This window comes from Malaclemys terrapin, chromosome 2 (genome assembly GCF_027887155.1).
Source record: "Malaclemys terrapin pileata isolate rMalTer1 chromosome 2, rMalTer1.hap1, whole genome shotgun sequence".
Taxonomy (NCBI): domain Eukaryota; kingdom Metazoa; phylum Chordata; order Testudines; family Emydidae; genus Malaclemys; species Malaclemys terrapin.
The window spans coordinates 245,486,302-245,504,714 of NC_071506.1; the positions used below are offsets into that span (position 1 = coordinate 245,486,302).

The 18,413-nt window shown below is 45.9% G+C and overlaps 1 protein-coding gene across 2 annotated transcripts in view; it reads right to left on the reverse strand.

Annotated features, from left to right (window-relative positions):
• The window catches only part of CROT (carnitine O-octanoyltransferase), a 39,799-nt gene extending 22,452 nt beyond the window's left edge, over positions 1 to 17,347 (reverse strand). The window contains exons 1-5 of one of the 2 annotated variants that reach the window (XM_054020563.1): positions 17,239 to 17,347; positions 14,731 to 14,854; positions 6,831 to 6,955; positions 2,414 to 2,595; positions 2,080 to 2,204 (exon numbers count right to left, since the gene is read on the reverse strand). In XM_054020563.1, coding sequence (XP_053876538.1) covers positions 2,080 to 2,204; positions 2,414 to 2,595; positions 6,831 to 6,955; positions 14,731 to 14,845 — 547 coding nt within the window. In that variant the 5' untranslated portion in view covers positions 14,846 to 14,854; positions 17,239 to 17,347. Of the gene's footprint in view, positions 1 to 2,079; positions 2,205 to 2,413; positions 2,596 to 3,928; positions 4,234 to 6,830; positions 6,956 to 14,730; positions 14,855 to 17,238 lie in introns of those variants that run through there. The other variant, XM_054020564.1, reaches the window with a different exon arrangement.
• Positions 17,348 to 18,413: the final 1,066 nt, after the last annotated feature.

The following is an 18,413-nucleotide window of genomic DNA, read 5'->3' on the forward strand; positions in this document are numbered from 1 at the left end:
CCACATACTGATGAAAGAAAAGATGACACTGGGTGAAGTTTCAGAAGGTTGGCATAGAAAGTGGCTTCAAAGATAAGCAAAAACACTTGACAACACATTCTACAAATTTTTGTCTATGCAAATCAGGAGTTAATGCACAAATGGATCAGCTAGTACCCGATTTGCATATGCAAATCTGAGCATTTGTGCACTGATACACGAATGTTTAACATTATGGAGAGATGCAGATGTTGCACTCACCACTGGAAATCTTGCCCATAATTGCCTATACAATCTTATTAGTTATGCCACACACAAAAATGTATTACCATAAAGTTAAGGTTTAACCAAGTTCAAGAATGTTAAGACCAAAAAGACGTTAGGAATGCAAGGTACACAGAGCTAACACTGCACTTCTCAAAACAGGCCTCTACACAACCTTAACTCTGCCCCATAGCTCTGCCTTGAAAAAATGAGAAATGTATACTATATCCATAGAGCTCCATTTAACAAATGCCCATAAAAATGCCTTAATCTTATTCATATAGTAATTTTGTTGCTTTATGTCTTTCTTCATGATCATATTGTAACGTACACAACAAAATTTATAAGTTCCTGATTTAGATAAATAGCAAAATTAAGGAAATCATTCCCCCTTTAGAATGTCTCCACATGTAAATGTCATCTACAGAGAGCATGAAATTACAGCACTTACATGAAAAGAGCAAAAACTAGTGGGGTAACAAATTAGCACATGTATGAAAACTTATAAAAACAAGGTGCTGTCAAATCAGCACATGTATGAAAACTTATAAAAACAAGGTGCTGTTAAATCAGCACATGTATGAAAACTTATAAAAACAAGGTGAATATCTGAAATATACCACACACCAAGAAGGGAGATAATAGGCTTTCATCTTCACAGGGACACAGCTGAGGTTCTTTGAGTGCTTTAAGAAATGCAACCATAATTCTGCATTCCCTGAGTTTCTATTGTTTGGATTTTCTTCTATGTTTTATTTTTAAACCAATGTTCTTGAAAGGTCATGCACCTTCAAACCATTGTTATGTGCCTGCAACCTTGACTTTTCTTTAAAAATTAAAGAAATTCCCATTCACAAAAGTTCATTACAGTCCTAACAAGGGATCGGGGAGGGAAGGAGAATAGGGAAGGCTTCCCATTTCCTCTTGCCTTCCTGAGCTCTGGAGGAGAGGCACCTCACTAATCCATACCTCCTAAGGTCTATGGGGGCAGGGGAGAGGCTCCACCTCTGAGAATCTTAGGAGATATACAGGAGTGTACTGAGGTAAGTGCATCAACATCTTGCTGAGCCTTATGAGATCTGACAGGGAATCCCCAATCTTTACAAGGCTTGTTAGGTGCCACCTCCCGCCCCAGTCTTCCCATGGCTCTTATGCTTGTAGGTGTCACAAAAGAAGTAGGAGTTTAGCAGGATGGATTACAGGACCACTGGGGCAGGTAGACTTCTACAAAAGACAGAAGTGAGAGCTGGATGGGAAGCTGAGAATTGGGAGGAGGGGGAAACATATCAGAACATATGGGGAGTATGTCCCTGAAAAGGGGACTATGGAGACAGGGATAGGGAGAGGAATTACAACTCCATATTGTCATTTTACAATACACGGCACGCATATTTACTACTGGCATATGTAAGTGTGACTAAGCTGCAAACAAATAATTTGAAATAGCCCCTTTCATTTAACAGCAAGAAGGAAGCACTAAATATTGTACCAAAAGGGGCATGAGGGCTAAAGTAAGTTAGTCCATTCCTGATGCTTTAACCCTTTATTTGTATCTGGCCTGATTCCTTTATATTGTCTGTATCCAACCCAATTATAAAGATAAATACCAGTTTAGAAGGTGCAACAGAGGCATCACCTCAGCTGTGAGATGTACAGAGTACATAGATTAGCTACCCTATAACACCAATGTATAGCTAATCAAAATGCTCTTCAGCTACAGCAGGTTTTCAAAACAGACAAAAATACAGTGTTTGTTTCATGATTAACATGGCCACACTTTAGTCCTGTAACATAAAATCAGTTGTCTGTTACCCTAGGAAAGTTGCATATGTTTACCAGTTCTAAAATAGTTGCCTAAAGAATCTCTAGTAATTCCTGGAATCTTGCAAGTGCAGAACAGCATTCGGAATTGGTTCATGTCCAGAGGCATATTTCCATGTCTATGCACAACCAATTTTTCCCTGCAGTAAACAGAATATACAAAAGCATAGGTTCCAATTAACTTTTAAGCATGAGGTGAAAAATACATCAACAAATAAATATGGCAAAATTCATCCCTGAGTACAGTGGAGTTACACCAAGGAAGAACTTGTCCCATATTGTTCATGACTGTAAGCATGCACAGTACACTGATATTTAAAAGCAATTATATTTTTTTTAAATGTCTTACGTTCTTATTATTTCCCAGTATTTCAAGGTATGCCATATAGCTATGCATCCTCTTTCTATTTGAGTTCCTTCTTTTGGTGGCCAGTAGTGTTCAAGATAAGGGCCTGCGCCTCCAAAGTTATAATATATTTGTGTTGGTATGCGAGCATCAAGATAAGCCACATTCAGCCACCATTCTTCCAGCTGAAAAGGAACAGAGATTAGCATCACAATATATTTTAGGCATAGCTCTATAATAATCACTTGATTGTTCTATTGTACCTATCTAATTTTTTGTTACTTTTTAATACTCTGAAATAGTTCCTGAACTGTGAAGGCAGACCAGTGATCCACGAACCACTTACTGAGAGTACTGAGACAGCTACATTACATTTCCAGGTGCTACGTTAATTACTTTCTTAATATTAATTTTCTTTATAACCAGTTGTAGCTGTTGACTGCTGCATTTGCCAGAGATTATTTTCTGATGAGATTACAAATTTAGTTGACAAAGCTAAGTGTTAATGTAATAGCCTTCTGTAAGATATCTGATTTGGTATTGCAAAATATTTTGATTAAAAACACTAGAATACAATATTAACATGGCACAAATTATATGGATTAAAACCTGGCTAACTGACAGGTCTCAAGAAAACCTGAAGACGAGCTTTGTGTAAGCTTGAAAGCTTGTCTCTCTCACCAACAGACATTGGTCAATAAAAGACATATTACCTAACCCACCTTTTCTATCTGGCTCTCAACATACAATTGTGAATAGGCAATAAGCATTGAGCAAGTGTGTTTCTAGTGGGGTCTCTCAGGGATCAGTTCTTGGCTCTGCACCAGTGGTCCTGAAACAATGAGGTGCACCCCTTATGGGGGCACGGAGGAATGTTCAGCGGAGGCACGGTGAGACCTAGGCCAGTCCCTACAGGGTGCGGGGAGGGAGAGCCACCCAGCCCTGCTCTGCTCCAGCCCTGGCCCTGACCGCAGTTCTGTTCCTGGCCCCGGCCCAGCCGGGGCCTTGGCCCCTGGCCTGCCCCAGCTGCAGCACCATCCATGGCCATGGCCTGGGCCTCCGGCCCCCGACCGCAGCTTCAGTCCCCGACAGCGGCTCCTGGGGGTCACAGGCAAATTACATTAGCGGCAAGGGGGGCATGACTTAAAAAGTTTGGGGACCACTGCTCTACACTATTTAACTTTTTTATCAATGACCAGGAAGAAAACAGTTTGCAGGGGGTATGGTAAATAATGCAGAGGGCAGGTCACTAATACAGAGCAATCTCGATCGCCTGGTAAGCTGGGCATGAGTAAATAATATGCATTTTAATAAGGCCAAATATAAATTTATACCTCTAGGAACAAAGAACATAAGCTTTAGTTATAGGATGGGGGACTATATCCTGGGAAACATTGACTCTGAAAAAGACTTGTGGGTCACAGTGGATAATTAGCTGAACATGAGCTCCCAGTGTGATATTAAAGGACTAATGCAATGGATGAATAAACAGAAGTAGGAGTAGGGAGAATGTATTACCTCTGTATTTGGCACAGGTATGACAGCTACTAGAATACCGTGTCCAGTTCTAGCGTCCATACTTCAAGAAGGATGCTGATACATTGAAGAGGGCTCCAAGAAGAGCCACGAGATTGATTAAAGGACTGAAAGCATGCCCTATAGTCAAAGATTAAAGGAGCGCAATCTCTTTAGCTCAACAAAGAGAAGGTTAAGGGGTAACAATCTATAAGCAGCTACACGAGGAACAAAAATTTGATAATGGACTTTTCAATCTAGCAGAGAAAGTTTAATCGAGTGGCCGAAAGATGAAGCTAAAGCAGAGGTTCTCAAACTGGGGGATGGGCCCCCCTGGGGGGTGCAGAATGTATTCTGCTGGGGCATGAGCAGCTTTGGGGGGGGGGGGGGGGGAATAAACTTACTGCACACATTTTACCCACAGCAATGAATAACTAACAAAGCTGATTCCTATAGACCTCTGAGGTCCTCAAATGGCACTGTGCATTCTGACAGATTTCTGTTAAACTTGCATTGCATTACACAAAGTTGTTGTCATCTGCACATTAATCCGTTTGCTACGGCGTGGTGTGCACACTTAATTGTACGCATGGACCACAACTGCAGTTTTGCTTTTGCTTTTATTACAAATGTATCGTTGGCTCATTCGTGCAACAGAAAAAAAATAAGTGAAAAACACAGAAGCTGAAACTGATTCAAGTGAAGCACTGCAGCCGCATGTATCGGTATACAGTAGAACCTCAGAGTTACGAACACCAGATTTACAAACGTACTGGTTAACCACACACCTCATTTGGAACCGGAAGTACACAATCAGGCACCAGAGACAAAAAAAAAAATACTGTACAGTACTGTGTTAAATGTAAAATAAATAAAGGGAAAGTTTAAAAAAATATTTGACATGGTAAGGAAACTGTTTCTGTGCTTGTTTCATTTAAATTAAAATGGTTAAAAGCAGCATTTTTCTTCTGCATAGTAAAGTTTCAAAGTTGTATTAAGTCAAGTTCAGTTGTAAACTTTTGAAAAAACAACCATAACGTTTTGTTCGGAGTTATGAACATTACAGAGTTACAAACAACCTCCATTCCTGAGGCATTCGTAATTCTGAGGTTCTACTGTATGTACTTGTGTGGCGGGGGGGGAGGAGGGTGTAAACTACTACGGATACACAGGGGGGGAGGGGGGACGTGATCAAATACATTTGAAAACCACTGAGCTAGACCAATTCAGACTAGAAATACAACACAGATTTTTAGCAGTGGGGGTAACTAACAATTGGGACAACTTACCAAAAGTATGGATGGATTCTCCATCACTGGCATTTTTAAATCAAGACTTGATATTTTTCTAAAAGATATGATCTAGTTCAAACAGGATTTAATTCAGGGAAGTTCTATGGCCTGTGTTACACAGGAGGTCAGACTAGGTACCTTCTGGTTTTCTAATCTATGAATCATGAATAGGAGAAGAGGTGGGATTATTAGTGATGGGGGAAATGGTCCAAAATATAATTTCTCTGTTCAGTGTTCCACACTACGAACATTCTTCAGAATACCTGCTCTGAGATAATGTAAGTATAGACATGTTGGGATTGATGACGGTCTCATGAATTCCAAAGAGTGTTTGAAATTTACTAGTAGTTCCTTTTTCTCTTTCTTTTTTGCAAGGCCACCTGACTGTCAGATTGCCATCACATGTATTACTGCTCTTCACAAAGAGAAAGAGACTAGAATGTATGCTCTCTGGGGCACAGACCATGGGTAAATTTTTCAAAAGTTTCTAAATGACTTAGGAGCCTAAATTCCTCTTTCAAACATGACTTAGACAATTCGGGGCCTAAGGGCTCACCTACACAGCAAGTATCAGAGGGGTAGCCGTGTTAGTCTGAATCTGTAAACAGCAACAGAGGGTCCTGTGGCACCTTTAAGACTAACAGAAGTATTGGGAGCATAAGCTTTCGTGGGTAAGAACCTCACTTCTTCAGATGCAAGACGTGAGGTTCTTACCCACGAAAGCTTATGCTCCCAATACTTCTGTTAGTCTTAAAGGTGCTACACAGCAAGTTACTATGTGGCTAGCCAGAGTGTGACTCTACAGTGCTCTTGCTTGTCACATGCTCCAGGACTTTCATTGAAAGTGTCCACGCAGGCTATTTCTGTGTGGAAAGGTGGTGCATTGTAGATTCACACCATGACTTGTCATGCAGTAACTGGCCATGTAAAGAAGCCTTAAGAATCATTGCAAGTCAATGGGACTTAGGATCCTCAGTCACCTGGCTGCTTTTGAAAATTTTACTCTGTGTTGTCTGATGTATTCTTCAGCGTCTAGCAAATTTGGGCATTTGAGCACTATCACAATACAAATACTGAGTCATCTTCAGCCTGTGCAATATGGCAAAATATGATACCTCAAGATAACTGAGTTAAATCTAAGTTCTTGTTTGCTGTAATCTTATTTATGTGATTGTTTACTGAACCAGACATAACAAAACAAGTAATAAAACTGGCCTCTAACAATTCATAAATATAAAAATGTTCAACAAAACACTCTATTTTCATAGATTTCCTCCTCCTTTTCCTGTTTGTTTAGCTATTAAAATATGTAGTCTTTGCTCAGTCAATAAACACTAGTACTGGGTCTCATATGTAAAAGTTTGGCCTGACCCTGAAAACATTATTCTTCTAATTAACCCTGTTCACATAATAAAGTTATGTAACAAGAATAAGGAAGGGTTGAGGGCTAAACCTCAGCTCTTCACAAGATCAGGCCCTAACTATCTCACTTTCTGACTGTTCTCTGCAAAAATACTGATGTCTTATACTCTGAAAACTAGATGTATCAAGATGTATGAGAAACACATAGGAAATATTTTACAACCTTAAATAAATCATAATTCAAAACATACCCAATTCCTCTTCTCTTTAGCCCTTTCCAGTAACTTATGCTGCAACAGTTTTCCAATCCCATGTTCAAACTTTTTTACTATGTCCTCAGTTCTTTGATATTCTTCTTGATTTAGGAATGGTTTTACTATAAAAAAGGAAAATGTATATAAATACAGATCCATATCAACTCCCCACCATGCAGACCCTGAAGCTGACAGGCCCCAAGAGAAATTTTTAATATAAATAAATACAGAGGTCTTTGTTGGAAGAAAAATATATTTTAAAAAGGCCAGAGTAAGTTCTAGGAAATCTTAATGTAAAAATACATTTAAAAAAATGTAAGTTAAATAAGACTATCACTCTTCTCAAATAAGAGTGGATACAAAAGGCCCACTATATCAAATAAGAGATTAAATCAAATCAGAGACTGAAAACAGAAATATTTAGGACCTAAGCTGGTAGATACTATGGAGTTCTGTGACTCCGCAGCTCCCATAAAACTCGTTCACTAATTAAACTTGTCTCTACTTTGTTTGTGGGCACAGTACCAGCCTAATACACTGGGTGAGGCCACACAGCTAAGAAACACACAGCAATCACATTATTGCATCAAACATAAGCTACTTGTCTTCACCTTCAAGGCCCTTCATGGTCTAGCCCAGTGGTGGGCAACCTGCGGCCCGCGCGCAGCCCGTCAGGATAATCCACTGGCCACTTCACACAGCTCCCATTGGCCAGGAACGGCAAACCGCAACCACTGGGAGCTGCGGGCGGCCGTGCCTGCGGATGGTCAATGTAAACAAACTGTCTTGTGGCCCGCCAACGGATCACTCTGTGTAGCCTGCGGGCCGCAGGTTGCCCACCACTGGTTTAGCCCCAACCAACCTGTCATTTCTATTCACTTTCTAGATAGATACTTACTTCCAATTGGGCACTGATGCCAACCTCCATTGCCCCCTTGTTAAACTTTCAAACAAGCACCTTAATGCTTTCTCCACTGCTGCCCCTCATGCTTGGGAGAAGCGCCCTGTAAACATCTGCAAAGTTACCTCATTATCCAGCTTCAAATTCCTCCTTCAAACTCTCCTTTGCCATGATGCCTAAAAAAATTTGATAACAGGTGTGCTGAAACCACTGCCTATCATGCTGACCAATACCGTCTCATTGTTTTCCTGTACTCCTCCATCTGTATTGTATCATCTGTTGGATATTATACTCAGGCTGGAAAGCTCTCTGGGGCAAGGACCATCTTTTTTGTTCATACTCTCTTAGCAGCCATAGGTAGGCTTTATAATTAATCAAATTAGATAACCTCTTTAGGTTCCTGATAGTCTCCTTCTCATCACAAAACCTCCTTGGTTAAAATCTAGGGGCCTTATTCTCCAATGTTTTACATCTTTTGTAGCCATTTACACCTGAGGGAAGTGAGTACAAAGTGGATGTCCAACTCTGCTATCCTGATTTAGTAGCTCAATACTTCTGAAATACTTTGGGCAAGGCTGCTGCTTTTGTAAGTAAGATCCCTATATTACCCTTGAGATTGCATGACCATTTATATTGGCTAATACTCTTCCAAGTTTACTTGTATGTTCATAAGACATGTTTAATGAAAATATAGCTATAATGGTTGGGTCCAATATATTTTCTGGCATTCTTTTTCAGTTTTGTATAATTTAGTCTGCATTTTATTTTATTTTATTTTTTTGGTGCTTTCAAAATTTCAATGTGTGTGTGGAAAGATTATTATGTCTTCATATAAAACTTTTTATATTTCTGTTTTGTAGGGTTTTCACCCCAGAGGTGTAACACCCTCACTTATATTTTATACAATATATCCCTTTATCTGGTTTGTCATTTGACAAACATAGTGCTCATGCTTCATAGTCTCACGTACAAGTTGTTCTAGAGCACAGAACAGTGGTGTATGGTCTGCTGACACTTATCTATTTGTGTGATTAGACTGAATTTTCTACTATGTTCCTAGCAGCAGGGAAAAAAGGTCAATCCTTGTGTGGGAGTAGAAGGCAGGATTTTGGTCTAATGGAGTCTTTCTCCAAACATCTATCCATATGGGTTGCTGAATCATATTTCTCAATCATCATATTTTGGGTATCTTGGAATTTGCACTGGGTAGCATGGGATCTGACAGATTTCCAATGTAATAACTGATCTCTCCTTGGTAATTATCCCTACATCTAAGAAGGTGATTTTTCATTAATGCAGCATGGACAAAGTTTTTCAGAGAAACTAGATGTTCTACACTACACAAGTCTTAGGTATCCCATTTGGCTAACCATGAGCCTGTGCTGTTGTGTGTATGTATATACTTCTTATGGGGTTGCCAAAGTAACTTCTTGTTTACAAAGGCTATGTCTACACTACAGACCTGTGGGTGTGAGGGTAAATAGTTGAACTAACCTCATTAATAATGTTGAGACCTGTCAAGTTAAACTGCATATACAGTTCAAGAGCAAAAGTGTGCAAACTCTCTGAGAGAGCTTTAATTCATTCAGGTACAGTTTATTTATTAATTTGGAGAGGCAGATTTGATTTCCAAAATTCAGTTTTAGTATGCAATTCTTCTATGTTACAATTTGTCCACAATCACAGCACAACTTTATTTTCTCACTGTAGTTCAGTTCACTAGAATTAAAGTGGGGTTATTTTTGAGACAAACAAATGTTTGAGACACTTCAATTTTTTTTTAAACAATATACCCATTCATTTAGCGCTCTGCATCAAAAAGAGTGACATAATAGCCTTAGACTTAAACCTTATGTAGGCCCAGCTACATCACTCAGGGCTGTGAAAAATCATGCCCTACGTGATGTAGTTAAGCTGATCTAACCCCCCCCCCCCGTGTAGACTAAGCTAGGTTGATGGAAGAAATCTTCTGTCGACCTAATATCACCTCTCGATAGGGTAGATTTACTACAGTGACAGGCAAAACCCTTCCTTTGCAGTAGTGTCTACCTACACTACAGTGGTGTAGCTGGATCACTGCAGCTGTAGCATTTGTAGTACAGATATACCCTCAATTAACCATAGCAACCGAGGGCTTGTCTTCATTGCAACAGTCAGCTTAGTTAGTAAACTCAAGTTACTCCACTCAAGCTACCCTAGCTCAAGTGAAGGTGACCACACAGCAAAACAACATTTGAGCTACATAGAGTGATTTGATTAGTAGAATGATTGCAATAGCAGCTGACGAACTGTAACTTGAGCAGCAGCATTCCCACTGCTTTACAAGCTAGATCATCAGTAGCACTATAACTTCAGCCCACCTTCTGATAGTATGTTTATATTGCAATAAAACACTTGTGGCTGCCCCAAGTCAGCTGACTCAGGCTGGCGGGGCTGTAAAATTGCAGAGTAGAGATTTAGGCTCGAAGCCCAGGCTCTGGGACTCCGAAGGGGGAGGGTAAGCCTGAATCAGCTAACGGGCTAGCCACAGGTGTTTTACTGCACTGTAGACATACCCTGTGAGTGTCTCTACACTGCATACTAAGCCCAGGCTCTGACTCAGGTTTGATCCCAAGCCCACTTCTATTCACACGCAAATCAATCTGGCTCGGGTCCTAGGACTCTTGCTAGAGAACTACGTCAGAGTCTGAGTCCCGCTGTGACTCAGGTCCAAGCCCTATCATTTTGTAGTGTGGATGTAGCTTAAGCCACAGACCTGCGTCAGAAAGTCTGCGTAGTGCAGCCTGGATGTATCAGCATGGCTAAAAGACACAGGTCCAGCAATTGTAAAACCAGGGTTACAATGCAGTATGAACACTCAAGCACAAGTTTGGAAACAACGAGTCCACAAGCCTGGGTCCCACAGTCTCGGGTTTACAACGCAATGTAAACATACCCCAACAGGCTGGCAAGCTCAGGCTTAAAGCACTGCTTTAGTTGAGCTAGAAACTTGTGTGTTTATATGGATGGGAGTCAGGTTAGGGACAAAACTCATAGCTTGAGCTAACAATGCAGGAAAGACACACCCATAAGGGGCAAGATCCTGCAACCACGAAGCCAACTGGGACTTTTCCACTGACTTCAGTAGGAGCAGAATTGGATGCAAAGTGAGTTTGGGGATTTGGGCACAGATCCACAAAGATACATGGAGGCCTAAGTCTGAGTTTTAGGCACCACTGCAATCCACAAAACTCTTGTTCAGCTACTATCTAACCTTGCTCGGTGCCTACATTTCTGCTATAAAAGTTCCCTAGGTGCCTAAGTTTCTGCCTCTGAGCACAGACACTGCTGCCTCACTCTAGACATGCAGATGCTTATCTCCTCCCAAAGCCTCAGTGCAATCTATGAACTGGGGGTGAGAGAGGCTTCAGCCTATCTCATCCGAGGGCCCCAATCCAGTAGGTGTGCTCAGAAGACGCCTACCAGATCAGGTCCCACTCCAAATCCAGCAACCAGAGGAGGTGGTGCCATCACCACCCACCTTACAACTTTTAGCCCACTGGATACAGTGTTCACCTGGGATGAGGGAGTCCCAGGTTCAACAGCCATCTCAGACAGAAAGAGAAAGAGGATTTGAACAAAGACCTCCCAAACTTCTCAGGAGAGTGTTCTAACCACTGGGCTATGGGATATTCTAATATAAGTTTCTCTCAATGTCTCCTATTGAAGCCACAAGTACTCCTGTTCTTTTTCCTACTGAAGTGGTTTCATTTTGGATAAATACTTAGAGTTAGGGAGGTGAGGGGGGAGAGAGAGAGAGAGAATGAATGACTCTATAGCCATGGTGGTTAGTGCAGCTGCTTGGGTGGTGGGAGACCCAGGGTCCACTCCAACTGCTCTCATTATTTTGCAGCTGTTCTACTGTATATAAATAATGAAAGAGTGAATGGAGCAGGGGAATTGGACTCTGGGTCCCCCCCGCCTCCAGGCTAGAATGTCATTCTCTTTCTCTCTCTTTCTCTCTCTCTCGCCCGATGACTCTAATAATTTATCCAAAGTGGAACAGCTTCAACAGGAGACACTGAAGGAGACCCATACCAGTATATATCATAGCTAAGTGTGGGAGATCCCTGTTCAAATCCTTTCTCTCCATCAAGCAGAGGGAAGCTGAACCACCTGTTTCTCCTACATCCTACTTATTCTCACAAGAAATGGCTTAGACTCTTAAGCCACCTGACTTGAAGAGAAGTGTTCCCAGCCGTGGATTGCAAGCAGAGATTGTTACCGAAGTCCAAGCTGCAGAGAGTCACCTATTTCCTGAGAGGGGAGGGGCATCTCCTATTACCTAGTTTTTGTGGATCCCATTCCAAAGTGTGTCTCTCTCTCAATTCATTTTACAGAAAACCTAGCCACCTACGGCAAGTTCTGTGAATTGCACTGTAGTTCCTCTGATTTTTCTTAGGTGTCTAAAAGTTAGGCTTTGCAATGCTTAGTGTCACAGTACTTGATCCCTCTGTGGATCTAGGAATTATGGCATAATGTTTGTTTCTAGCTAGGTAAGGCTGTCAGAGCCCCACCTCCAAGGCAGTTGCTCAAGTAAAGTTTTTCCATTACAGGTGGGTTAGCAGGAGAAATTGCAGTAGTTGCAAAGAAAAATTCAGAAGTCTCAGAATTCTGGGTGTGATTTAAGGAAGGACAGAATTATTTAGAAAGAAACCACATATAGACAGCTCATTCCTATATCTGTGACCTGTTTACTATGCAGTAACTCCTCACTTAACATCATCCTGGGGGATGTTGCTTCGTTGCTGATTAATTACAGAATGTGCTCGTTTAAAGTTGCGCAATGCTTCCTTATAATGTTGTTTGGCAGCTGCCTGCTTTGTCCACCACTTGCAGAAAGAGCAGCCCGTTGGAGCTAGCTGGTGGGGACTTGAAATAAGGATGGACCAGCATCCCCCCCAATCAGCTCCCCGCTCCCATAAGTTCCTTGTGTGGCAGCTGCCCAGCAGGCTAGCAATTGCCGGGCAGTTTAGGTGTCCCTCCCACCACTACTATGTGCTGTTCCTGCCCTCTGCCTTGGAGCTGCTCCTGGGAGCCTCCTGCTTGCTCTGCGGGGTGCAGGGAGAAAAAAGGGGTGCTAATGTTAAAGTGTCCCTCTCCCCCTGCTCCTGTACCTCAACTCCACAGAGCGGGAAGGGGAGAGGGAGAGACAGGACAGGGCTCAGGAGGAGGGAGTTTGCTGGCAGCAGCTGCTGTCTCAACTTGCTGATCTACTTAAAAAGGCAGTGTACTTAGAGTGGGGCCAGAGTACTTAAAGAGGCAATGCACGTCTCTCTCTCATACACATGGGGTGTGTGTGCGGCAGTAGCGTAGCTAGCGGGGTGCAGGGGAAGCAGCCGCTTCCCCTCAGCACATTTTCCAAAAGCAGCACCTGCCGGGCTTGCGCTGGCGGCAGCATGGCTGGAGGAGCCATGGAGGGGAGAGGGGGGCGGCAGGCGCGGCCGGAGGAGCGAGGGGGCCAGCTCCTCGGCCATCGCGCCCCACGCTCAGTGTGGCCCCAACATCGCCGCAGCCACCTCCTGCGGCGGCTCAGGGCTCGGCGGCCAAGTGCTCCCCGCCCCTTGCTAATGCACCATGGAGCGAAGCTCGGCCAGCGACTCACGAGCCGGAGCCGGAGCCGGAGCCGGGATCCTCCCACGACGCGAGGCTGGGATTGGCCAGGGACAGGTGGCGGCGCAAGATGGAAGGTGAGCGGCGGGGGTCCGGTGCCTTGCACTGGGGGGTCCGGGCAAGGGGCTCCCCAGGGCTGGGCCCGCAGGGCAGGGGCGCAGGCCGCACTGTCTGGACCGGGGGCCCTGGCGTAGCGCAGGAGCCTGGAGCCGGGGGGACGGGACCCTGCGGGTGGGGCTGGGCAGCGCAGCCTGGTGGGGGACACCTGCAGAGCGGGCTGGGCAGGAGAGACTCTCCAGGGACCGCTGGGGGTATCTGCACCCCCGGGAAGCCCGCAGGAGTCCTGAGCCGGGCCCCAGGGATAATCTGGGGGGGGAAACAGGAGGAGCCGGTGGGGGGGCGTGGCCAGAGGAGGAGCCAAGGAGGGGTGCCTTTTTTATGTTTGCTCCCCCTATACTTAGAACCTGGCTACGCCACTGGTGTGTGTCTGTCTCTCTCTCTCTCTCTCTCTCTCACACACACACACACACACACACACACACACACAGAGTGTGTCTGTCTGTCTGTCTGTCTCTCTTTGCCATTCAGGCTGCCTTGTAGAGCGTGAGGCTACATTCACAACGTGTTAACTTTTGAGTGCTCAGCTGAGTGCTAGTTCATCATTTAGCAGCAAGGCATTCCCTGGGAAATATCCTACCCTCTTTCACCCTCTGACTTCACCACCTCAACCAAGCTTCATAATCATCATTGCTGTGTACAGTATTAAATTGTTTGTTTAAAACTTATACTCTCTGTGTGTGTGTATACACACACACACACACACACACACTTTTGTCTGGCGAAAAAAAATTTCCGTGGAACCTAACCCCTCCATTTACATTAATTCTTATGGGGAAATTGGATTCGCTTAACATCGTTTCGCTTAAAGTAGCATTTTTCAGGAACATAACTACAACGTTAAGCGAGGAGTTACTGTATAAGAGTCTGACAGACTAGAGGCCTATGATTTATGCATCAGCCAATTCCATCTGGCATAAAACAGAAGAAGAGCACATTCATATGTCATCTTTTCCTTTGTGATATTTTGTTTACTAGTTGGTAAATTCTTTAGGGCAGGAGCCTTGCCAAGTGAGATTTCTCAAAAGACTCAAGCAGACTTTTGGAGCTGTATAAATAACAGTAACAAAAAATGTATTACAAATGTGAAAAGTGCCTTGAAATCTTTGTTTATATGGGGATGCTGGACAAACAAAGGCAGCCACAAGCAAACAAACTCCTATTTCCAACAATTTTTTTTACCTCTCTAAAAGAGAAAAGTTTATTAAGTGATTATAATAGCTATACCTGCATTGAGGTATCTCTTTAAAGATTCATCAAGAGTAGGCACTGGCAGTGAAGGAAGAGAATTCTGGTACTGGAAGGTTCTCTCTTCAGAGGATTCAAACACTTGGTTTTCCATGATGTGGATCTGAAGCAAAATAGTAATTATGAAGCCTGAATTAGATAGAACGCTTACATATCCCCACTCCACTTTTATCTATTTTGCTTGGATTTCTGCCTCTTATATTGTAAAACACAGAATTACAGAAATGTAGGGACAGGGGCGGCTCTATGTTTTTTGCTGCCCCAAGCACGGCAGGCAGGCAGCTTTCGGTGGCACGCCTGCGGGCGATCCGCTGGTAACGCAAATTCGGTGGCTTGCCTGTGAGAGGTCCACCAGTGCCGCACTATCGACGTCCCCACCGCCGAATTGCCGCCGAAGCCGCGGGACCGGCAGACCTCCCGCAGGCATGCCGCTGAAAGCCGCCTGCCTGCCACCCTCACAGTGACCGGCAGGCTGCCCCCTGCGGCTTGCCGCCCCAGGCACGCACTTGGTGCGCTGGTGCCTGGAGCCACCCCTGTGTAGGGACCTAGAAGAGGTCATTAAGCCCAGCCCCCTGCACTAAGGAAGGACATATCTAATAGAAAAACGAAACAACACAATGGTAACAGGGCCAGAAAAGTCTCTTGGTGGCACAACACTCAGAATGGGGAAGGGATGCCCAAAACAAGATGGGGAATCTATTACTTAGAGGCTGTTTACAGTTCCTCTGATAACATCTCAGGGGTACTGAATTGTCCAGTGCAGGGGCGGCCAACCTGAGCCTGAGAAGGAGCCAGAATTTACCAATGTACATTGCCAAAGAGCCACAGTAATATGTCAGCAGCTCCCCATCTGCTCCCCCGACTCCAACCTGCAGCAATCCTTGCCCAGCGGCAGCCCCACCAATCAGTGCCTCCCGCCTGCTGCGATCAGCTGCTACACGGTGCACAGGAGGCTCTGCAGGGGCGGCGGGAAGAGTAAGGGCATGGCAGGCTATGGGGAAGGGGTGGAGTGAGGGCAGGGCCTGGGGCAAAGCAGGGGGTTGAGCATTGAACACTCCCCGGCACATTGGAAAGTTAGCATCTATAGCTCCAGCCCCAGAGTCGGTGCCTATGCAAGAAGCCGCATATTAACCTATGACAGCTGCATGCGGCTCCGGAGCCACAGGTCGGCCACCCTGGTCCAGTGGGTGCTCCAGTAATGAAATATGTAAGCAGTAAAATTTTAGAGCTAGAAATATATTTTGGGAAAGATGGAAAGCATCTAGCACTTACCCTTTGTGTTCGTAATTCATATTAGTCTGTTTACAGTCAGATATTAATAGTTCATTACTGGTTTTTGCAGTTTTACAGTCTAAACACCATCCATAACATTTTATATTTGATTTTTTAAAACCAAGATATTGTTTTTAAACGTGCACATAACAAATACTGCTTTTCTATAACCTTTGTACTACTGTAATTCCTTTATTATAGTGTTACGTCACACTTAGGCTTGGTCAACACTATCAAATTATGTTGATATAGCTACATCGCTTAGGATTTTCCACACCTGCGTGATGCAGTTATAACAACCTAACTCTAGGTGCAGAGAGCACTATGCCAACAGGAGGGCTTCACCCATGGACATAGCTACCCACTCTGGGAAGGTGGGGGTGGATTACCTATGTGGATGGGAGACGCCCTCCCATGGGCATAAGGAGTGTCTTCACTAAAGTGAATACAACGAGGAGTCCGGTGGCACCTTAAAGACTAACGGATTTAATTGGGCATAAGCTTTCGTGGGTAAAAAAAACCACTTCTTCAGATGCATGGAGTGAAAACTACAAATGCAGGCATTCTCATCAGGCTATCCGGATACTTCACTAAAGTACTACAGCCACGCAGCTGCAGCCTTTTAACTGCAGACAAATCCTTAGACTGTGAAACGCATGGGGCTGTGGCCTGCCCCTTGCATTAGTCTGTAGACGCCAGGCACACCTAAGCACGGAACAAATAAAGAACATACTCAACGGGGCCTCAGCCTAGCCTGGGCACAGGACAGGGGTATGCAGACTGGCAGCGGGGAGGGGACATTAGCCTTACTCAGTTTGTTCTTGGGCCTGTGGCCAGACGAGCGGCCCTGGGGTAGTTTAGCGGGGGCAGCTGTGGGCCAGGTGCTGGGGTTTCTAAGAGCTCTGCCCCAGGGGTTGTTTGGGGCCCGGTCCCCCGGCCGAGGCACACGGCGCTGACGGGTGAGTACGTGCAGGCAGCTCGCTACGCCCCGGCCCTGGCCTTTCGGGCACCCAGGCTCCCTCCCCGGAGCCCATCCCGCGCTGCAGGGGCAGCCGTGCCCGAGGGGGTCTGGCCTCGCCCCCCGCAGCAGCCGCCAGCTCGGGGCAGCCCTGCCGGCGGGAACAGCGAACGGGGCTCGGGCGCTGCCCGGTTCGCGCTGCAGGCCCCGGGCAAGGGGACTATCCCCCCCCCGAGCGGGCCCAGCGCCGAGCTCACCTCGCCCCTGCGCGCGCGCCGCCGCCGCCAGCTCCGGCCGCCCCGCAGCCGCACAGTGACGTGGAGCACAGGAGCAGCAAGCGCCGCCGAGGCCTCGCCTTGCTCACAGTAGGCGGGGCGGCGGGAGGCCGTGTGCCGCGCCCTGTGCAGGGACTGGAGACACGCTTCCCTGAAACGCCGCCGCTCCCCAAAGCCGCCCTCCGCTAGCCGGCGGGAACGTGTCACAGCCCCAGTCGGCTCCTGGCCCCGCTCACCTCCCCAGATGTCCCCCACCCGGGCGCGCGCACACACCCACACCCCAACCCCGCTCAGCCCACAGGAACCCTCCCCCCCCCCGGCACACCCACACCCCGGCCCTGCTCACCCCACCAGAACCCCCCCCCGCACACACACACGCCCCGATCCCGTTCACCCCACGGGAACACCCCCTGCACACATGCCCCATCTCCGCTCACCCTGCAGCTGCGGGGACCCTCCCCCACACACACACATCCCCCGGCATCGCTCACCCCACAGGGACCATGCCCGCACACACACCCTGGTCTGGCTCACACCCCACTGGGACCCCTCCTCACACACATGTCCCAGCCCCCGCTAACCGCATGGGGACCCCACCCGCACACACACATCCATCCCTGCTCACCCTGCGGGGGGGTTGTCCCCACACATATGCTCCAGCCCTGCTCACCCACAGGGACCCCGGCCTCGCTCACCCCATGGGGACAGCACCACACATGCCCCAGCCTTGCTCACCCCACGCCCCCCCCCACACACACACACCAGTCTCGCTCACCCCACAGTGTTACCAGTTTTGCCTGTTACTTTGGGGTATGCTCATTTATTAGGGTTACTCTTCTGGGGTGGGGGCAGTTCTGTAATTCTATCAATGTACTGCTTGTGTCACTTATATGTTCTCATGCGGAGTTCTACTTCTCCCTTCTGCAAGTTCCCTCCTAATGGAGCTATCCTGCAGGACCTAGGTTCCCTAGGGCTGGGTTCTTCCGCCCCAGAATCAGATGAACACACACATTAACAGAGCACGTCTGAGAGGACCAGGTTAATCAGTACTCCCAAGCTGACTCCTTATATGTCCTTGGTCTCAGCAGGTTCTCCAAGCTGTCACCCTCATATGCCGTGGGCACCGCACCAGGATAGAGTACACCTGAGCAGGCTGG